This window comes from Mixophyes fleayi, chromosome 7 (genome assembly GCF_038048845.1).
Source record: "Mixophyes fleayi isolate aMixFle1 chromosome 7, aMixFle1.hap1, whole genome shotgun sequence".
In the NCBI taxonomy this organism is placed as follows: Eukaryota; Metazoa; Chordata; class Amphibia; order Anura; family Limnodynastidae; genus Mixophyes; species Mixophyes fleayi.
The window spans coordinates 139146494-139170216 of NC_134408.1; the positions used below are offsets into that span (position 1 = coordinate 139146494).

Consider the following 23723-nt stretch of genomic DNA (forward strand, 5'->3'; position numbering starts at 1 on the left):
CAGCAGTAATGGGTATAGGGTTGTGTTGTGTTAATGAATGACTATGTTTATTTGCATGGTACAGAGTTTTGGACTAGGGGGCCAAGCTCTATTCTTGGGCCTGATTCATTAAGGATCTTAACTTGAGAAACTTCTTATTTCAGTCTCCTGGACAAAACCATGTTACAATGCAAGGGGTGCAAATTAGTATTCTGTTTTGCACATAAGTTAAATACTGTCTGTTTTTTCATGTAGCACACAAATATCAACTTTAAATTTCAGTGTACAAATAAGCTATCAAGTATTTGTGTGTTACATGAAAAAACAGTCAGTATTTGACTTATGTGCAAAACAGAATACTAATTTGCACCCCTTGCATTGTAACATGGTTTTGTCCAGGAGACTGAAGTAAGAAGTTTCTCAAGTTAAGATCCTTAATGAATCAGGCCCCTTGTCTCCTTATTCTTCTATCATAATAGCTGTGGTCATGTATAATTTGTTGTCCACTATTTACACCTATGTACTTTCTTTATACCTTCAGTAATTATATCCAGAAACTGAACTGGGGGTGGTGAGAGGGGTCTCTGGAATATGTGCCAATCCAGTCAAAAGTTATTTGAGTTACTATCATTCATTTGGTTGCTTTTGTTCCCATTTTAGATAGTGACAGTTTTTTGGGAGCAACAGCACCCATTGTAAAAGTGCGTTATATTGAAATTCTATATGGCGTGTGACAATTATGATGAATGCTGCAATTATCGAAGGAGGCTTATGCAATGCTGGTGTCCATGTCACTAAGAAATCGTTTATATTTTTCTATACATATCTTAAATGGCCATGTAAAAGTTTTGGGAGGTATGCTGATGTAAGCATTCCAGTAGCTGCTGCAGAACCTCTTGCAAACAGCTGCCAATCACTTTTATTTCAGTGTAATCTCCTGTACAACAGACATCTCCATCAACATTGACAAGGTTTCCTGTTTATCATAAAATGTGTGAAGGTGACAGACAAATGGAGAATTTTACTTTGAACACATTGATGAATCTCTGCTGGTATGCACGGCTCACCTAATGGCTTGTGGACTCTATCAATATAAACTGACCAATCGCTAATTATTTTTGCTGCCTCTTCCCCTCTTCCGCAAACAGAGTTTTGTCGAAGCGACATACGTTGACACAGGGATCACTCTTCCCTCCCTCCCCCTTCAAGTTTCCCAAGGCAGAAAGTCACTATGATCAATACCCCATGTATTAGGAACAGATGCTTCTGTGTTCCACAACTCACAAAGTAGCATACATCTGTGAGAAGAGGCTCACTAGGAAACAACTTTTTCCTACAGTCACAGATAATGGTTCAACTACTTTAAATGTCAGACTAATTATCAGCAATGCTTACTAAGTAGCAGAAGCCTCAACGTCTCGATTTCCTTGTAGCAGGTAGAGGTGATCTTGAAATGTCACGCTCCGCAGACGTTGAGCCAAAAAGCAGAAAATAATAATAATCATTACACGACAAATGATACAAAAGGATGACTGATTAATGGATTGTTAACAATATCCAGATGAGCTTATTTTTTTTGTTTTATTAATATACCTTCCAGTAAACTTGTCTCCGCAATTCATAGAACGCCGTCGGTCATCCGCGTTTGGTGACATCACCAAGATTTTTACTGCGTCCTTTTTTCCGCTGTTGTTTTTGTAGCACGTAATATTATTGCTTCGCACTAAAGGAAACATTTAAATACTGTCAGAATAGCCTAGCAAGTGATTGTCGTGCGCAACTTAAGCCTTACTATCTCTTATCCTGTAATCGTGGGATTCCATGGCAGTCTTCCATCTCTACCTGTACGAAACGTAATTACGGCTGCTCTTTGGCAAGGCATCTAATGCTACGGATTGTAATTAATTTCCTAAAGATTACTGTGAGGAATTGGTTACCAGTGCTGGTTTTTTGGCCATTTATCACTGCTGTTTAGTAGTTATTTTTTGTTTGTTTTTTTACTGTCTTTCCTCCTCCTTTGAGAGGCATGTAGAATTAGTGTCTATTTCCAGCCAGAGAAGAGTACATCTTTCCTCTTGTTTATTGAATTACAGAAAAGGAATTCTTTGGGCTTCCAACTTTTTTTGTGGTTTGAATAAGTCGCTTAGAACAGCTTTACGTGTATTCTTGTTTTTGTTTTGCTAATTTTGACCCCATGGATATAATAAACCACAAAGATTCTGTTCTGGTATCTACTGAATCGCCAGTCAGGTCATATTAAAGGGTCGGGAACCCCAGTGGATGAAAAACCACTGGCCCATGTTATATCTCAATAAAAAAATAATTTGTCTCGATCCATAATGCAAACAGACGTTGGCAAATATCCCCATTAGTCTTCCCTTCGATCTCCTTGGCTGAATTTGTTTTATAGGTTCTTCAGTAAGAAGCGGTTCATGGAACTAGTGATGTCATTGTTAATACTCGTGTAACACTTTCAACTCCAGTATATACGTGTGCAAAGGCCATCGGGCTCCTATAAACTACAGCAGCGAAAAATTAGTTTTAATCGTTTTTTAAGATACGGTTTTGATATAAGAATAGCTAGGCCTGCAGACATTAAATAAGGCATGTAGGCGTGACTATAGATAGCTGTGATTTTTTTGTTATGTTTATGTGGTTACTCTAGTCCACTTTGTGTCTTAAGTTATTTATATCCCTTAAAGTATTTACTTCTGTTTGGTAAAAGAGAGCAGCAGGCGTGAAGTGTTGTTGTCATGTGATGGATGCTCCGTTCCTGACCTTGCATCGTGAGACATGACTTCACTGCTTGTTGAAATTGTTCCGATTTTTTGGGCTCCTCAGGGGACTGTTGATAAATCATCCATCTATCTGTCTCTTTTTTTTTTTTTTTTAAATTTATAAATCCTGAACAAAATATATCAGCTTGTTTCGCTGCGATGGAACTCACGTGTCACTCCGGATAGTCATCACCGGGGGAAAAAAAAAAAAAAAAAGGGACCTCAAAAGACATATTTTCTTCCAGGATAAAGGCCTTTTAATGCCTGTCCAGCCTTAGATAATTTTATTCACTCCTCCTGGACCTTTCTTTATTCCTCCCGTGCCCAGAGATCACTTTTTAAGAGGTGGGTTGAAAGATTCCCAGGCCTAAGGATCTTTTGTTTTGTCCCCCGTCCTCATCCCCCCAGAGCTCAGAAACATTTATAAAAGGGCCGTCTGTGGGTTGCTAAGAAATGGTTAAACCTCTGTCACCAGCAAGGAAAAAAAAAAAGAAAAAGATTCACAATATTGATTGTACTAAGGTATATGTGGACCACACAGCTAGAACGGGGGACATTAGAATATCTCTCTTTTGCTAGATCTTAAGGCATTACCCAGCCTGAACTTGTTTAAACCCTTGTGGTCACACCTCTTGAATAGGTTTTGTTTCACCCGTCAATTGGTATTCAAACCAGGTCAGCGGATTCTGTTTGCTTCTGCTGCAACCGTTTTCATTTTAATTTGCACCTGTTGTGCAGTTGTTTAGAAGGCAAGTGTGGACCGGCGGATTATACAAAGATCATATTATAAGCAGATATGCACGGTGTAATCTTTTTGTCCCCAGACTCACATGACACACACACACAAAAAAAAATGTTCTCTTTTCGTAACCTGCAAACAGATACGACCGCCGAAAAAAAAATTGAAACGTCTCAAGAATTCTCCATCAGCGTTATGATCCCGACACACAATCCTTTAACATATATTTTATTTTTCCTTCTCTTCCACTCGTTCCTGCCACTTTTCCATAATCCGATAGCTGGCAAGAGCCACTTGAGATAGCTCAGTTGATAACTTAGGAGAGGGTCGGCTTTATTAGACAGAGAGAAATCAAACTGAACCTGAAAATTGTTTTCTTTCTTCTTATTTTTTTCCCCCTCTCTCCCTTTCCTCAGCCTCCCCCCCCCCCCTCTTCTGTCTCCCTCGTTCCCATGATGTCATGGCTCTCGCTTGTTTTTTTTGTGCATGCTTCTAGAGAGTTAGGTTAACGTATTTTGGCAATCCCATGTGTGCGTAACGGATGGTGTGTTTCTGTAGCTGAGCTAATGCCCCGTGTTTATTACTCTAATCTTTCTTGTCTGCTGGTAAAGTGGACAATTTATGTACTATCATGTAGGCCGAGAGCCTTGTGAGGGCTGACTAATTCAGAAACAGCCACCTTCAATTGAGTTCACAGACCTTATTTACAGGCTGCGTTTAAAAAAAAAAACAAAAAGGGAAAAAAAAAAAAAGGATCTGCTGAGCAATTCTGGGACTGAGCGTTACATGATTGACCAGTAGGTTCCTATAAGTTACTTTTTGTTTTTTGTTTTGATGATGCCAAGCGGTACGTCCTGAAATTTTTGGAATATGAAAATGATTTGGGTAAAGTTCAAGGGTCCTATAGATCTGTATATTGCATTCTAACCGGAATTTGCTAAAACTAAAAGATATGTTCAGATCATAATAGTTATAGCAAAGATAGGTAGTTTCTCCTGGTTAGTCGAGAACACCAAAGATTTTATTTGCCTATAAACAGAAGTATTATGAATGCAAATAAAAATCAGGATTCCTAGCTTTTGCCTAAAATGATGTTTCTTAAACTATAAACTGCGAGTGTATTCTAATTCGTTTTCTTTTCTACTGTTCTTTTGCAGTATTGAATTATGACAATGTGGTAGACACGGGTTCGGAGACAGAAGAAGACGATAAGCTTCACATTGCTGAAGATGACGGTATTATCACCACTTTGGACCGGGAACCCAGTCCAGCCAGTATACTCAACCACGAGTCTTCACCACATGTCAACCAGGCACTACTGGCCAGAGAGGAAGAAGAAGATGATTTGAGGGACGGAGGGATAGATCACAACTGGCACAATGATGATCTTCTGAAAGCTTCCATAGATGGTTCAGGTAAGCTCAGAGATGCCTTCAAAAGTTTTATAGAGAGATCGCTTCCATTGGTGAAGAGTTTGCGTAGATTTGGGGATTGGTCATCAGCATATTGACGTTGTTGTGTACAAGAGCCAAAAAAGTCGATTCATCTCAACCGTCCGACTAAATCAATATTCATTATATATTTTGAAGTGGATGAATGATTTCAATTCAGTTTACATTTTTATTTAAATGGATAGTATACAGTATTCCTACGTAAAGTATATTTCATACCCAGAGGAGCCAAATTTGTTCGCGCATTTGGCCGTTACACATTTCGCCGGTGAAATTTGGCCTTAAATACTGCCAGTCTTTCGCCAACAACACCACACAGCAGAATGACTTCACCATCATCATGCCAACTCTACCCATAAACTATAAATTCCATGCAATGCAACCTTACAAATCCAGTGTGTAAGGTTGAAGCAAAAGTAGAACTGTATCGCTGGACCTTCGCACCTCTGCCAAGCAGCTTCTTCTGCTGTGACACTTGGTTGGCGTGAAATATCAATTTCATTTTACTACAAAGTCTAATTTTCTCTTGTAAATGGGAACAGCCATCGGGCCTCCTAAGATGATCGGACATTGTGATTTGTTATCGGTTCTATAGGCATATCGTTCATATTAGAGATGTTCACTGACCCCTGTGTTTTGGTTTTGGTTTTGGATCTGGATTAAGTTTGTGCTTTGATTTTGATTTTGGTAAAACCACCCTCGCATGTTTTGGCTTTGAATCTCTATTTCTTTCTAAAATCCCTATTATTTTTTTTTTGCTAAAATCACATAATTTGGCTCTTTTTTTGTTCCTACATTATTATTAACCTCAATAACATTAATTTTCAGTCATTTCCAGTCAATTTTTGTCAAGTGCCAAGAACACTGCTACCCCTCCTGTTTCTGTGTGAGCAATGGCACTGAGCAATGCACTGGAGACTGGAGAGTAACAAGAACACTGCTACCCCTGTTTCTGTGTGAGCAATGGTACTGAGCAATGCACTGGAGACTGGAGAGTGACAAGAACACTGCTACCCCTGTTTCTGTGTGAGCAATGTCACTGGAGACTGAAGAGTGACATGAATTGTGCTACCCATTTCTGTGTGAGCAATGGCGCTGGATCTTCTGGGTAGGGAGGTATTTAAGGAATCCAAAACCCGCAAGATCCAGTTTTGCCTCGATTCAGATCCGAGGAGGCGGGAAAGTACCGAAACGGCTCGTGAGCCTACTCGGATCCCCTAAGTTCGGGTGGGTTTGGTTTTCAGAAAACCGAGCCGGAGCATCTCTATTTCATATGAGTGCCTGTGAAAAACGGCGAGTGGCTTATTATTTTCTGAGTTTATACGCACGAGAAGTGAGTGTATATAGTAATGTTTTTTAGGAGTAATGAAACATGATTGTAGTGTGACATAAAATATATTAAGTACGCGGAGTGCGCGTGATCTTGCTGTAGATGAGAATGCGTTTGAGGCCGTGGCGGAACTACCATTGATGGTGCGGTGCATTGGGGCCCATGGAGATAATGGGGCCCGCTGCATGGCAGATGCACAGGGTCGGGGGCCCCAGATCCCTCCCTGCCTCCCTGCACTGGGGCACACAGCTTGGCAGTTCCGCTTCTGGTTTGAGGGATGATTTGCTACCATTGAGCATAAAGGCATGTGCACTAACCAATCAGCAACAAGCTTTGAACAATCTGGTGCAAGTTTTATCCAATAAAAGCAAGTACCTTATTGGCTGCTTTCAGTTACATCACTTTTACCCAATGATAGTAACCTTCCAAAGGGCTTGTTCACAAATATGCGCTTTGTAAGAGGCATAATTCATTGCTATCTATTATACTGGTAATACATGTGAAACAGATTGTAGGCCGTTCTAAACGGAATTAATATTTTAGACCACAATGGTGGGAACGAGTCCCCAAGAAGCCATGTATACTATTTTTAACGTGGTTTTCAGGCATTAGTTAGTGACTGAAAGATGCAGTACCAATGGATAGGTATGGGCAGCATGGTGGCTCAGTGGTTAGCACTTCTGCCTCACAGCACTAGGGTCATGAGTTCAATTCCCGACCATGGCCTTATCTGTGTGGAGTTTGTATGTTCTCCCAGTGTTTGCGTGGGTTTCCTCCGGGTGCTCCGGTTTCCTCCCACACTCCAAAAACATACTAGTAGGTTAATTGGCTGCTAACAAATTGATCCTAGTCTGTCTGTGTGTGTATATTAGGGAATATAGACTGTAAGCTCCAATGGGGCAGGGACTGATATGAATGAGTTCTCTGTACAGCGCTGAGGAATCAGTGGCGCTATATAAATAAATGGTGATGATAGGTATGACAGATACGTTTCTGTACTTTACTGTGCGGGAAATTAATTACCAGTAGGGGGCAGCGCGTTCTTGACAGAAATCTGTTTATCAGTGTCCAAAAGCCCGAAGCCCATAAGAGTAAAGCAGAGGAAGTCTATTGAAAGCATACACAGGGGTAGCAGCCTGTTTTCTGCACTGAGCCAGTATTTATGCAGATATCAGCTCACTAGAATCCAGTGATATCAGTATTGTCAGTCTTGACAGATTTATCGGCTGCATTTGCATTGATAGTATCCAGGTATTTTATGCCGTCTCCTCTGCTACTTTAGATAAAACGTTTCCATCTATCTTTAATTATTAATGATCAATGTAGGTGATTTATAGATGTATATTAGTCAGAGAATGGATAATACGGTATCATATCCACAAATAGCGCAGTTGTCAGAACAATATCATCCATTGCTACCTGACTTCTTGGTTTTATCCTAACCAACTTTAATGTATAGACATTGGCACTAACAGTATGCTTAGACGTGATTTAAAGCACTGGCTTTATCCATCAGCTGTTCCTTATAGCTGGACGTCTGAGGCCTAAAAAAGCAGTCTCCCGCGGGCCAATCTTTCACGTCAACGATTTGCCAGCCTGATCTGTGCCCGAGCTATACTCAATCCTTCCAACAAATTGTAAACTGCACATTAAATTTGATATTTTTTTCGGCGGCGGGGGCTGGCTATTTCTCGAATCTCACATAAACATTTATCGTCAGACACTCTAAGACCTTAAGGTTTCACATTTTTCGACTAGGAGGGGGGGTGTCGGTGGGGGGAGATCAGCCAAAGATGGAGGAAAGATAAATACGTTTAATTAGGGGGCAGAGGATGATCATTAAAGGAAGTCTGACTGCTGTAGAAGTCATTAACAATCTTAAATGAAATTTTTATTTTTATGATAGCCATTTACATGTATAATAAGTACCAATGATTCTTGGGAGCAGGGTGACAGGAACTGAGTGTAGCGAGAAGACTTGTAAGACATAGTATTTAAATGAGCTGGTGTTAGCTATTCATATTTGTTAATGAACTAGATTTGAAAGCCATAAGAATGAATGTACTGATGGTTTAAATTTTAATATCTAGAAATCAAGGGTAAGGGCCAATTACTGGGAATTTTTTACCCTTAAAGGAATAATTAATAGGGATTTAACAAATGTAAGATTTCAAACTTCTAGTGGAGAAAAAGTTTCTCTCTTTTTTTTTTCTTCTAAATGATGACTAACTTCATACTTGCCAACTCTCCCGGAATGTTCGGGAGACTCCCGAAATTCGGGTCGGTCTCACGGACTCCCGGGAGAGCTGGCAAAACTCCTGCATCCCGCAAATGCGGGGCTAAAATGACGCGATTTTCCGCGAATCGCATCATTTTGGCCCCAACCCCTGCTACAAAAACAACATATTTGACGCTGGGGGCAGGGCCAAAATGACGCAGTTCACCATGCAACCTCCCGGATACACCTTGCCAAAGGTAGGCAAGTATGACTAACTTTTGTAAAAAACCACCAGAAAGGTCTGATTTCACCTTCTATCGTATCCCATTATGAATGGGCCTCCTTTTATTTTGCTTGCTGAAAAAAAAAAGCAATATATTTTTCCTCACTTCTTCCTCTGCGCCGTGCGGCGTTAGTTCACCATACCCTAGACCAGTGTTGGCTAACCTGTGACACTCCAGGTGTTGTAAAACTACATGTCCCAGCATACCCTTCCAGCAATAAGCTGCTATATGTTGGCAAAGCATGCTGGGACTTGTAGTTTCACAACACCTGGAGTGTCACAGGTTAGCCAACACTGCTCTAGATTGTGCCCAAAAAAAAAAATACGAAGGTTCATTTGTTTTTTTTAACCCTTGCATTCCTGGCTTTTTGCGTTTTTTTAGGAGATGTTTCGGGCTATGAATAGTTAACTGATCGAGGGACCCCATCCAGTCTGGCTGACAGCTGCTCAGTACGTCTGTATCCATTATTTTATTTTATTTTTACTATTCTATGAGGGCAGGAGAGGTACTTTGCTTGTACCTGTCTGCTTCTAATGACTAGTAATGATTTATAGTTTTTTTTTTTTTTATTGTACTAAAAGTGCTCTGATGTGGTGCCTTGATGTCTAAGGAAGAAAGATTGTTCACCTTCCCCCCCTCTCCCTCCGCTGAAATCGGGCCAGTGTTTATCCTGACCGGCAGATAACACATTTTTTTTCTTCTGATAAAAAAAAAAAAAAAAAAAAAATATTTTTGTAACTTAATTATTGTTAAAAAACATGCAATATAGACAGTCGTTGGGATCCTAGAGGCAGATTGCTCAGCGGTGTTTTATCCCTGGTGCCTCTCTGTCTCCTGTGGCACCTCTGTGCATAGTTCTTCTGTGAGATAAGCCCCCCTCTCTTCTGCTTATTCTGCTATACTTTCTCCACTTTGTCTGCAGGATGTAAGGTTTAAACTGAAGAGGGCTGTGGACTTCTCACTGTGCTTTTTCCGGTTCAAGCACAATCAAAGTTTTGTGCTAGCTATTGTCCTTGACATTCTTTCGTCCCACAATAGGGTGGATACTGTGTGCTGAAATACAGCATGACATCATTATCATCCGTTTAAATAAATCACCTGCGTTGGCCCAGATTCCTGCTTGTACAAGGATTCTTCCACCAGGGGAAGAAAGTGTTCTTTATTTTTACAAACCTTTATCCCCAAGGGCGACAGGAAAATCTTAACTTTTACTCTTGTTTTCAAAATAAATACTCTGCGCTATTAGAGGAAAGGGGTGGGGGGGGGGGGGGGGAGAGATATTTAAGCTTTTCCGAGCTAGCAGCTCACACCTGTTAGAAGAGAAAGTTTGGTAAAAAGTTCTAAACTTGAAAACATCTGCATTATTTTCTATTCTCTTGGAAATGATAGCTGACATATTGAGAACAAGAGTTCAAGACGTGTTCATGTTCTGGGGACCACAGGCTAGGGCAGATGTCGGGCTTCCTATGCCCACATACACACTGGCATTGCATTTGTGCTTTTTCAGTAAAAATGCATGTCAAACGCATTTGGGTAACAAATGCATTTCCCAGAGCTAATAAAACGCATGTGGTTATGAGCCATACTGTACGTTACTCTTAGGCCCATGCATCCCATAACGGTGACTTGTCAGGCCTGAACCAAACTTAGTGACATCGCGGCTCTGCCCTCTTATGTCCAACGCTGTGGTTTGCTGGATAAAACAGGGGGAGCGGGGACAAGATGATGTGATTCAATGTGCCTTTGAGCCCCGCCCCACCCACTTCAATAGGGAGGTCCGGGAGACCTCCTAGAAATTTGTGCGTCTCCCGGACATTTCGGAAGAGTAGGCAGCCACGTTCTACACTGAGCACTCTGGATAGTGTTAAAAACTGAACTTGCAAAGAAAAAAGAACCCGCAACGTTCAGGGTTGCACTGGACAGCAGACTCTGCGTTCAGCCCTTCATGTTGAAGTTCTCACATGAACAACAATACATCACTTGTGAAATTTAAATTATCCTGTGACCTGCAGAATCCACAGTGCGGTGGGATAGGCAGTGAAACAAGTTACTTTATTTTGTTTTGGAAACTAAACATATAAGTCTGTAACTTCAAATCGTCCAGAACCTCTTAGTTCCTCTTCTACAGACCATCCTTTTTATTTGTTGTTTTTTTGCTATTAATTTACAAATCATTAGTTTACTACTAAAAAATAATAATATGGAAAGTGGAGGTGTTGCTCATAGCAACCAATCAGATTCTAGCTATCATTTATCTATTACATTCTACAAAATGATAGCTAGAATCTGATTGGTTGCCATGGGCAACACCTCCATTTTTCCTTTTAAAAGGTTTTGTACATCTACCACAAATCTTTTACTATCAACTAAAACATTTTTCTGTTTTTACTGTGTGTCCATGCCAGTGTCTCCTCAACTGACATATTTAAAGCTGCACACAGGAAGACGGCCATTTTGTGGGCCGGACCAATATTGATGAGAATGCAGTCTATTCATTCAGTATAAACATGGATTTGACTGAGGCGTATGGCACCTCGTGCCTCATAAATGTCACCAGTTCTTAGCAAATTAATAATCTGAATATTGTATTAGCTCAGAACATGGCTATGTAAAGTTCTCCGCTATGTATAGGTGACTAATACAGTATACAATCAATACTTTGAATATACACGCAAAGTTACTTTAAAAAACAAACAAAAAAAAAACAAAACCTGATCATGATGAATGAATGAAGTCACTTAATGGTTTTCAGTATATGACAAATAAAAAGTAGTTTTATGATCCATAGGTGCAAACAAAAGCTTATTTTCCTGTTACCACCGTCAGTTTATTAGCTGGAGAGATACGTGAACTTCTCCTTACTTCTTCGCATGTAACAACAATGAGGAAGGAAGTGCAGAAAAAAAAAATGTAGAAAATTACCAGCATTATGCAAAAAAAAATAATTCTGTAAATGGTTTTCCTCTGCGGCTGATGCCCTCTGATAGGAATCTTGTGACTCCTAGGCAGGAGAATCACATGAGATGAGTAAAGAAGAGGGGACATACAATAGCTATATTTATTCCCAGCGACAACCTTCTCGGAAATACCTTGATCTAATTACTTGCAGAGATTGATATAAATATCAGAGACGGAGACAGCTCGCTGCGTTACCAGCCCTATGCGCTGTGGCTGCATTCAGCTACAATGATCTCTTACCTGCCTTTATCTGTGGCTGTCACCTAAGGGAGTGTAATAATAACTTGGGCGTAAGAGATATGTGTGGAAATAGCACTTTCCTAGAACCATATGTAAATGAGATGCTAAGAAGCGTATCCTACACTCCTGCCATGTGGTAATCTGTTCCTCCTTTCTTGCCCAATCCCAGAGTTTGTCTATTCATAAAATGCACAGTTACATATAGAATGGGCATGTAAAAAGACACTTCCATTATCTCTATAGAATTCTATCTTAAACCTTTAAAACTAACTCTGATAACATATGTATTTATATTGTGATGTGACAGAAACCTAGGGGGTATATTTACTAAACTGCGGGATTGAAAAAGTGGAGATGTTGCCTATAGCAACCAATCAGATTCTAGCTGTCATTTATTTAGTGCATTCTACAAAATGACAGCTAGAATCTGATTGGCTGCTGTAGACAACATCTCCACTTTTTTCAAACCCGCAGCTTAGTAAATATACCCCCTAGACTTGTATAACCATTGTCTACTCAGAGTGGCTCGTGCCTCATGGCACGCTTGTCTGCTCCCCTGGGAAGGTTTGGGAGACTCCTGAATTTCGGGGAGCTCTACCCAAAACTCAGATGACACCTGGATATGTCATGTGCGTATTTTAAATCCGTTCTATGTGCAAGTGTGCATTTTATGAAGCGGTAACTTCTGATTCACTGCGAATGGCGTCGTCATGGCCTTCCACTGCGCGATGATGCAAAACGCAGCAAAAAGAGTCTGCAACTATGATTTAGTGATGTCACTGGTTCCTAGTGCATTTACGTGAACACTGACTCAAAATGGCCACCTCCATGTGTGAAGGTCACGAGTACACTTTAAAGGCGTAATACATATAATAGCTTAATAGGTGGGTCTTGTCCCCTAGCAAACGAAATTTGCAAATGACAGAATTATGTTTCTTTTCTACTTCATAACGCAGTATACCTTGAAATGACTCAATTACCGACCTGTCAGTGTTTATGAAGAGTTGTTTTTCATTTAATATATGAAATCCATATAAATAAATGGATCTCTGAGGCATTAACGTAGACTTGGGAACGCTGCCATATGGGCTGCAGTATCACGTGAGGTAGGAGAATCTATTATAAAATAAAAGTGACATGTTGTCATTACGTTATGTACTGTTAACCCACAAATCTCAGAGGCAGAAATATTTATAACAGCAAAACGGATGCAGTAAAAATATTGTTACAGCCATATCAACAAGTCGGCATTTTATTAATAATGCATAATGGTCGCGAGGAACAAGATTTAGGCTTTTTTTGTACTTTAAATTTGGTTTGTTGGCTGGAATTGGAAGCGGTTCCCGTGATCAGACACAAAGTACCAGAAGGAAGTGGGTGAGATGTTTTGAATCTTTCTGTAGAGAAACAATTCAGATTTCTCTTTTAGACGTGTAAGCTTCTCACGATGGAAACCCACCAACAATATATCCTAAATCATGGCATCATGCTGACTAAAAAAGTGTATTAGAATTGGTCTTAAAAATAAAATAAAAGAGTAAGTTAGAATAAAAATGAACACTAGATGAATCCAAATGTAACCCTTTCAAATTAAACCATAAAGAACAAAAAAGATTGAAAAATATTTATATAATGTAACATTCCACATATACAACAAACAAAAACTCTGTCAACCATGTTTCTTTTTACAAACAACTGAATAAAAATTTACTAACAGACATTGTTTTACTGACATATAGTTAGACTATACCAAAATTTATCAAAAATACAAATCAATAACCGTCTTGGATCAGGGACGATAAGAAAGAGATTTTCAAACATACTGTGCTCTCATAATCATTGCGTTCATGGTTCTTTGTGTATCAAGAAGATGTTTACTGATCTTAAGTATTTTCTTACTCACGGATAAACATTTCAGTACATATTTATTGACATTAATAAAAATCCCATTAATTATTTTTTGGGGTTAATTGTTGCATGTGATATGTACAATGCATATGGAATAAAATCCTAGCAAGTTATACTTTATAATGGGAATAGGAGCTAACTGTAAGAGACGTGATCCTTCCACAATCATTTTAAAACAAAATAGAGACAACGATAATAGCAGAGTAGCTTCTGTTATCTTGTACAGAAGACCACTTGTATTTTCAAGTGTCCTGGCTGTCATTCTCTGTTTCCATGTATGTTCACAGAACACACGTATGAAGGTTTTGGTGTTTTTTTTCATCCCAGTCACAGCTCTCTAGCACATTAGTTGACTAAAGTTCCCCGGCTGTGAGGATTATTACAAGGTGTCACCAGCAACAGTCTCTGCACGCGGGAAGTACAAGTTGTGACAAGCCGGAAGCATCCATTTGACTGAGGGTCAGATTAACCTAACACCTTCTTCTAAACACTTCATAAAACTCATTTCAGTATGAAGAGCAGTCCCTGCAAATATGCAAACCGTACAATGCCGAAGCTTTAAATTATCTTGTAGACTGGAAACGAGTTAGGAGGATAAAACGTCTATGTCACTTAGCTGGTCCAGAAATAGTCCATTTTCTAATTATTCTCTCCTACCTTCTGTAATCAAGCACTTTAGCATTCAAGCCAGCTTATCACTTTGTACCAGCGCAGTATGGCGAGGTAGCCGCTCGTCGGCCATCTTGCCACAGACGTTAAGATATGACTTGCTTAGGAACATTACTTCAAAACATGGTGCTATGTGCAGAAATGTTTGCAGTCATTTTATAAACCGACGGTGAAATATGGCAGGTCGTATCTGATTGGTTGATGTGGGTTACAGCATTCGTGCGTATAGGGGACCTGATTACTTGTTTTTCTGCCGTATCTCTTGCTCCAGCTACAGGGCTAGTCTAAGTCCTGATCAGTAGTGATCACAGTCCCGTATGCATGCTATAACATGTGTTTGCAATCAGGAAAAACTGTAAAGATGTATTTTATGTTCTGTAGACATTAACAACATCTTAATAAATGTTTATCATGGAAAAAAAAATATATAAAACCCCTTTTTTTCTTTTTACTGTTATACCTCTATTTTTAACAGGAAACATTAATTAATTAATTTTTTCTGTGTGTTCTTATGCAAATTTATATTCCACCTCGGTATTAGACATATCCTGCAGCCTCTTCTGTAGTAATGCTGAGCAGACCTGCACCCAAATTCATCAACGCGCGTATCTTCCGATCTGCTCCTTGTGGAATTCGGACGTGCGTATGCACGAATTCCGTGAGTTTTAAAACAAACTCAGGTTGCGCTTAGTATGTGTGCATTGATGAATCAGGCCCAGAGTCATTCTATTAAATAAGCTATATAATATTCAGGGGCAAGCTCAGGATTTTTACCAGGGGGGAAAGGATTCCAAAATGATGTACAAACACTACATACAAAGTGTATAGCGAACATTATATATACTTCCTAATCTGCCTACAAATCACACTGCCCAAGGGAATGAGTTAGTTTGAGTATAGGTGTTGCTTAATAATTATAATATTTTAATCAGTATGGCGAGTCTAGAGGGGGGGAATTCTGGGTACCTGTAACCCCACCCTGTGTTTGGCTTTGACATTTTAATACATCGTGGCGAACAGCCCTTCCTGTCTGACGTCCCGCTTTAACTTTTTCACTTGCAGAATTTCTTTCAAAACCTCTTGTATGCTAAGTGCTCTATTTAATGACCGATTTCACTTTCCAGATGAAATGAAGGGAGAATATGACTGTATGGGACCTGAAGCCACTCATGCAACTACTATAAACAACGGTACAGGTAACGGCAGACCTTTCTTTCTAAAAAAAATAAAAAATAAAAAAATTATATTAAAATAAAAAAAAAAAATAATAAAAAAATCTTAAATACAGGGATGTATAATCCCAATAGCAGTATTTAGGCTGCAGAATAAAAATATATTTTGTCACAGAGCCATGAAATAAGTATCAATCAGGGTCTGTAAACACGATATGTCATATTTGAGAAGGAAATATTGAAAGGCTTGATAGTGATGGGAATCCACAAGAGACGCTCCACATTCTATAACCGCACTCCGTGTTTTCATTACCTTCCAATAAGACTGTTTGTTCAACTAGCAATTACCCAATATTGTCAAGTTAAGAGTCCACTTGTAAGCTGTTAAGAACTGGAACGGGGTCAGAGGTTCCCGGCAAAGTTAACAGCTCACTCACTTCACCGTGGGTCAGCGAATGCCAGTTGTAGAAGGCATCATTGTTAAGCATTAGTTGTGTTTATTTACGTAAGTGTATCCTACTTGACTGTTAGCGAGTAACGCTCAGCCCCAGGGCATGTTTTTTCACCACTTAGAGTAATAATGGATGACATTTCTTAAATCCCATACGAAAAAAAAAGTGGATTCCAACCCCTGGAAATGCACAATTTCCGATTAGTGTCATTTAGTTCTACCTTGGATAGACTGATAAGCTCAAGAGATGGAGCAAATGATTATTTTTGACACCTTTTTTTTTCTTTCTCTCTTCTCCTCCTGATGTATTTGCAGTGAAGAACACAAATTGCACTTCGGAATTTGAGGAGTATTTCGCCAAAAGAAAGATGGATGATAGTGATGGACACGGAGTTAGTATAGCTGAATACTTGCACCGGAGCGATACAGCCATCATTTACCCAGAAGCCCCCGAGGAACTCTGCCGCTTGGGTACACCGGAGGCCAACGGACAGGAGGAGAATGGTGAGACTGTGATTCATTTTTAGACACCATGAGGACCCTTTGCAGCTGTTGTAATTATAAATGTGCTGGGTGTTTACCTTAAAATTTCAGGAACAGCTGCAGGGGCCTGGAATTCCATGAGCCCAACATTCAATAAGCTCACGCCGTCCTGTTTGCAAGTTCCTGACATTTTTTGCTGCACTTGAAGGACGAGAATTGCTGAGCACTATGATCTTAGGATGAATTGAGCCCAACTAGCGTTGAAATTGTAAACGAGCAAGTGTTCTAATTTTCAACATAGAAAAAAAATACTGGAACGGGGAATGTCTTTGCCCGGGTTGACGTAACAATGTAACAATTCCTCCGACTAATTGTCGTTGGCGAGAGAGGCTAAAGAGTATAGGAAATGCCCAAAGGTGAAATCCTACAAGTGCAATCCATCCGGGGTCCCCACGCGAAGCTTTGTACCTTCTTGAGATGTTGTAATGGGCAAAGGTTAGGCGTGAGGTCCTTAATTAATTTCCTATGACAGTTTGAAATGATTCATGCAAGTATTTTATGGGTGTGCGGTAGGAGATTGAAGTGTGTTGAGACCAGTCTACGAAAACACTGTTGAAACCGTAAGACCGTCCTGGGCAACAAGCCCATTAGCTGCCATTGATTGGCTAACCTCTTGGCCCGTCTTTCCTTCTCGTTTGTCTTGGCTATAGATCTGCCACCTGGAACGCCAGATGCCTTCGCCCAGCTGCTGACCTGTCCCTACTGCGACCGAGGCTACAAGCGTTTGACGTCGCTCAAGGAGCACATCAAATACCGCCACGAGAAGAACGAGGAGAACTTCTCTTGTCCTCTCTGCAGCTACACGTTCGCCTACCGCACCCAACTCGAACGGCACATGGTGACGCACAAGCCAGGGAGAGATCAGGTGGGGGAGATTGACTTTAAGTGATTCTTTTTATAATTACCCCTTAGAGAAACTATATTGCTTTGATTGGCAATCATTATTAATTTTTCATGGCATTTTGAAGATGCAGATCTTTTAATGGTAATAGCCTTAATTGAGGTCTAAATGATTTTTTGATGGTGTCTCCTAATATAATTTAATAGACTTATGTTCACGATCGAATGAGTGTGTTAATTTCTCATTTAGAAATTTTACTTGCACTTTAACTTCACTTTAGTTTAACGTTTTTAATGCCGCTGAAAAGGTGAATGAAACATTGGTGTTTTAATTAACAAGTTCTAAAAAAAATTGCTGTTGCTAGGATTTTTTTTTTAGTCATTCAGCAGAACGGTACAAAGCGAGCCTGGTGTTTGAGACGTATGTAATATTTTTTCGATTAAAAAAAAAAATGCTGAAAAATGTTAATGATTTCAGATTTGCTCATTCCCAAGATGATTCATAAGTTTAAGGCTTTCATATTACTGTATCTGCACGACAATAACTAAGCAGAACCTGTGGAGGAAACATAACATCGAGATTTAGGGCTCATTCACACAGATGCGCTGGGATAATGAGTTAAATGGTTTGAAAATAATGAGCACTTTAGATGCGTTTTAGTGATTCGTCTTCAACAAGTTTTTCGTGTGCTTTTCATTTGTCTCACTTTTACCGATACAATCTATTGTACTAGTCGCGTACATTAGCGCATAATTAATAAGCTCTAAATCACAATGACGCTTTAGACATTGTAGTTTTGTTAATAAAGTACAAAAGTTTAAATGTGCAAAAAAAAAAAACAGTAACTAATTTTATTTTCATTGTCTAACTTTCAATAAAATTATATAAGCTAGTTTGTGATTGGTTGCTGTGAGTGGAGGCACATTTGCACATTGCAAGTAGTTAATCCCCACTGCCACTACCTTGTAGGATAATGTAGCAGGAATTCTATCAGTATCTGTAATTTTAGTCACTAGCCCTATTCTTTATTGTAGGATATGATGTTTGGTGCATCTTGTTGTATAGAAAGTCATCTTGTGGGTGTATTTACTAAACTGCGGGTATGAAAAAATGGAGATGTTGCCTATAGCAACCAATCAGGTTCTAGTTATAATTTATTCAGTACATTCTACACAATGACAGTTAGAATCTGATTGGTTGCTATAGGCAACATCTCCACTTTTTCAAACCTGCAGTTTAGTAAATATACCCCTTGGTCTCAGGTTACTAATAAGTATATGTTAGAAACATAAATGTGGGTAATTAATTGTCAAATCTTTTTCCCGTGTTTAAATACAGAGAATTAATAGAAATGAAAGGGACATTTTGGTGGCAAAATGTTGCCCAGGAATTTGCCTAGATTTGCCCTGATACATCATCATCATCAACATTTATTTATATGGCGTCAGCAGATTCCATAGTGCTTTACAATTGGTTATACAAAATACAGAAACTCAGTGATGTTTTGGAACCCTCTGTCAGACATTTAAAAGAGTTTAGTGAAGTTCAATATGATCAGGTCCAAACAGCTAATAAGAAATAACTGATCAATGTGACGTAACAAAAGATCCGGGGTTTCCTCTGTCTAATATTAATATGAATCCCAGTAGGGAGCATCACACATTTTAGGGAATGCAATCATAAAATAACCATTAATTATTGTGGAAATATGATCTCAGTTAAAAGACAAGAAAATGTGTTAAAAAAAAATTAAAAAAAATTAATGTGAAATATGTCAAGAATTTGACATAAAAAAATCATTTAATCACATCTTGGTAACTAATTAATTAAAATTGTGAGACTTAAGCATTTATGATACATTTTAACTTTAACCAAGTACAGTAACACAGTTTCTAAAATGCAACATTGTTACCAGTGCCTATCAGGGCTGAACGTTAAGTGTGTTCAATGTCGACGTGCTGGCGCTTGGCGCGGTATGAATAGACGCCTTCGGTGTTGAAAATTCCCCTCATTTGCTCGTGGCATTTACAATTAGTAAATTAAAATGATTGTATCATATTAGCAGTGGCACAACTAAAGTTTATAGTGGTCCTCTGGGGTCCGTGGGGGGAGTCCGAGCAGCTGTTGCTGTTTGTTTATGCAACTCGGCAACATACGAGCTCTGGTCCCTCAATGGCGTTCGATGGGTTGGGCTAGGCTTGATCTTTGAAGGTTGCTGGTGTTTGAACAGACCTCTCTGTGTCCTGTGTACACCATCTGTCTCACCAGGAATGTGGGAAGATTCAGTATACCCCAGCAGTTGTCACACTGCTTCTGTGCTGTCCTTTTTTTTTTTTTTTTTGTGTGTGTGAAGCTTTTGTGTTCTTAAGCTGCCTGACATACCTTGAGCACCGACACTGTTGTTTCAACATCCTCTGTCGCAACTAATATATCTCTGTAACGCTTTAAACCTTTTTCCTGCTGTAATAAACGTACACCTGATTTCCTCTTTTGGTTGCAGTTTGTAAGATCTCCTTGTTGCATTTTACACACTGCACAGTCTCAGTTCATGGTCTGCACGTGGTCAGAATAAAACATTTTGTTGCCAATTTGTACCTTTTTGATATATTTTTCATGTTATAGAAATTTTATTGTAGTTCTCTTTTGTTGTTGTTAAAATTGCGGCATATAAAAATGCAACTTGTACGCTATTGTGTGTAACATTGTATGTTCATCTTTTATTTATTTTTTCCTTTACGCAGCACCAAATGTTGACCCAGGGAGCAAGCAATCGCAAGTTCAAATGTACGGAGTGTGGCAAAGCATTTAAATATAAGCACCATCTAAAGGAACATCTGCGTATACACAGCGGTGAGTGCTGGAGGTGCTATTTCATTGATCTGCATTTGTTAATGACATTAAATATAGGTATTTAAAATAATGTATAAGATGGATGCCTAATCATATTTGGGGGGGGGGGTAAATCATTTTTGCAAAGGGGGGTAAATATTTTGTAAAAAAAAGTATTGAAACTGAATCTTATACGCAGTTACTCTTGTAGCAAACAAACCCATTTGAACCACCACCATTCTTGATATCTTCCTAGATACACCCTCCTCCTATTTGTGCTAAAGACCCCAACTGTATAATTTACAAATAGAAGCACAGACTACAGAGTATTATACTTTTTTATCAGAAATTTTTTTTATTGGGGAGTGGGATCGGAGGGAGGAGAAAGGAGAGGCAGTAGAAGAGGCCACATTCAGAGCTGCCTTCTACGTACAACAAAATTCATATATTTAATATATAAAACTGGGAAAATAATAATTGATTAACCAACCAAACTTTTTTTATACTAGAGTTGGAAAATTTGAGAGCTGCTTACTCATGTATTCTATTTTGTTGCTCGACAGGGGAAAAGCCGTACGAATGCCCAAACTGCAAGAAACGCTTCTCCCACTCGGGTTCCTACAGTTCCCACATTAGCAGCAAGAAGTGCATTGGCCTAATCTCTGTGAACGGGAGGATGAGAAACAACATGAAGACGGGTTCATCTCCTAACTCCGTGTCTTCATCTCCCACCAATTCAGCCATAACGCAGCTCCGGCACAAACTGGAGAACGGTAAACCACTCGGTATGATGGAACCTTCAGGCTTACTGAAGATCAAAACGGAATCACTAGATTACAATGATTATAAACTTCTTATGGCAGCCACGCACGGGTTTAACGGCCCTAACCCATTCATGAACGGTGGTCTGGGAGGAACCAGCCCTTTGGGAATTCACTCTTCGGCTCAAAGTCCAATGCAGCACTTAAGTGTAGGGATGGAAGCATCTTTACTCGGGTACGCAACCATTAACAGTAACTTAAGTGAGGTGCATAAGGTCCTAGAAATTGTGGATAACACTGTTTCTAGGCAGAAGATGGAATTCAAGTCTGAAGAGATTACAAAGTTGAAGGGCTATCACATGAAGGAAACAGGACCTCAAGGAGAGGAACAAGGTATGACATCTCCTGGTATTCCACAAGTGGGTCTTCCAGTTGTAAGTCATAACGGTGCCACTAAAAGTATTATTGACTATACGTTAGAGAAGGTTAACGAAGCCAAAGCTTGTTTACAGAGCTTGACCACGGATTCAAGAAGACAGTTCAGTAGTATTAAGAAGGAAAAGTTACGTACGTTGATAGACCTAGTAAGTGAAGAAAAGATGTTAGAGAACCATCATATATCCACTCCATTTTCTTGCCAGTTTTGTAAAGAGAGTTTTAACGGCCCCATTCCTTTACATCAACACGAACGATACTTATGTAAAATGAACGAGGAAATAAAAGCCGTTCTTCAGCCCAGCGAAAACCTGATACTTAATAAACAGGGAATGTTTGCAGAGAAACAAGCCCTCCTGTTGTCATCAGTACTTTCCGAGAAAGGGATGATTAGCCCACTCAACCCATACAAGGACCACATGTCTGTACTTAAAGCATATTATGCTATGAATATGGAACCTAATTCTGATGAACTACTGAAAATTTCCATAGCCGTTGGCCTTCCTCAGGAATTTGTGAAGGAATGGTTCGAGCAAAGAAAATTCTACCAATATGCAACTTCCAGGTCACCGTCTCTAGAAAGGACCATTGCGGAAGGGACTTTGGTCACCACAACTCCCACTAAAGACTCTATGTCCGCCAGATCTCCAGCGAAACCTGTGGATTCCATCACGTCGCCATCTATAGCGGAACTTCATCACCGGGTATCTAATTGCGATACACCTCTCAGGCTTACAAAACCTAATCATTTTGCTGGTCTGAAACCAGTTGTTGAAAAATTGGACCACTCTAGGAGCAATACTCCATCTCCTTTAAATCTTTCTTCCACATCTTCTAAAAACTCCCATAGTAGTTCTTACACTCCAAACAGTTTTTCCTCAGAGGAGCTTCAAGCTGAGCCTTTGGACTTATCTGTACCAAGACAAATGAAGGAACTGAAAAGTGTTATGGCCACAAAGAACAAAACCAAACCTAATAACATCACCATTGACCATAACAGTATTCCTTTGTCATCAGAGACTGTAGACGAGCCACTGAATTTAACGTACATTAAGAAGGAATTTTGTCATTCTAATAACCTGGACAAAAGCACTAACCCGCTCTTTGGTCTGAATCCGTTTAGCGGCAAACCTTTGTACACGGCGCTTCCACCGCAGAGCCCCTTCCCGCCAGCCACTTTCATGTCTCCGGTGCAGGCGAGTATCCCAGGGTTACGACACTACCCGGGACTCGATCAGATGAGCTTCCTACCGCACATGGCCTATACATACCCAACTGGGGCTACGTTTGCCGATATGCAGCAGAGGAGGAAATACCAGCGGAAACAGGGATTTCAGGTAATTTAATAACTGGTGTTACAAACGATGGTATACAATAAACTGATTTTGTTTTACCATTGTGCTTAATTTTTTTTTACCCTTACTATGCTATTTAGTTTCGTTGCACTTGGACACGGCATGAAGTTTGCCTTGTAAAGCTCTGTGACGTAACCAAGGGCATCGAAAATAAACAACTCTGCCGGATACATTAAATACGTAGCGAAATGTCACAGAAGGAAGCCATAATGAAATCTGAAAGTGGACAACCCCTTTCATTTACCAGATACTTGACATTCATCATCATCATCACCATTTATGCATATAGCACCACTGATTCCACAGCACTGTACAGAGAACTCATTCACATCAGTCCCTACCCAATTGGAGCTTACAGTCTAAATTCCCTAACATACACACACAGACAGACAGACAGAGAGAGAGATAGACTCGGGTCAATTTTTTTTTTATAGCAGCCAATTAACCTACCAGTATGTTTTTGGAGTGTGGGAGGAAACTGGAGCACCCAGAGGAAACCCACGCAAACACAGGGAGAACATACAAACTTCACACAGATAAGGCCATGGTCGGGAATTGAACTCATGACCCCAGCGCTGTGAGTCAGAAGTGCTAACCACTTCGCCACCATGCTGACATTTAAACCAGTTGATATACTTGTATATGTGTTTTGTAGTCCATCAAATATCTACATGATTATACAGCCTATTTTTAACTCTGTATACCTATGTACTGCTAGAGGGGGTCCTGAATCCTTGTCCGTATAGAGATGTTCTCTGGTGCAAATAAATAAATCTTGTTGGT

The 23723-nt window shown here is 39.7% G+C and overlaps 1 protein-coding gene across 2 annotated transcripts in view; it reads left to right on the top strand.

The window, feature by feature from the left end:
* Positions 1 to 23723, top strand: part of ZEB2 (zinc finger E-box binding homeobox 2) — a 106198-nt gene that overhangs the window by 75049 nt on the left and 7426 nt on the right. For both annotated transcript variants that reach the window (XM_075180931.1, XM_075180932.1), the window contains 6 exons: positions 4653 to 4910; positions 15678 to 15749; positions 16492 to 16680; positions 17370 to 17584; positions 20302 to 20410; positions 20953 to 22922. In XM_075180931.1, coding sequence (XP_075037032.1) covers positions 4653 to 4910; positions 15678 to 15749; positions 16492 to 16680; positions 17370 to 17584; positions 20302 to 20410; positions 20953 to 22922 — 2813 coding nt within the window. The remainder of the gene's footprint in view (positions 1 to 4652; positions 4911 to 15677; positions 15750 to 16491; positions 16681 to 17369; positions 17585 to 20301; positions 20411 to 20952; positions 22923 to 23723) is intronic.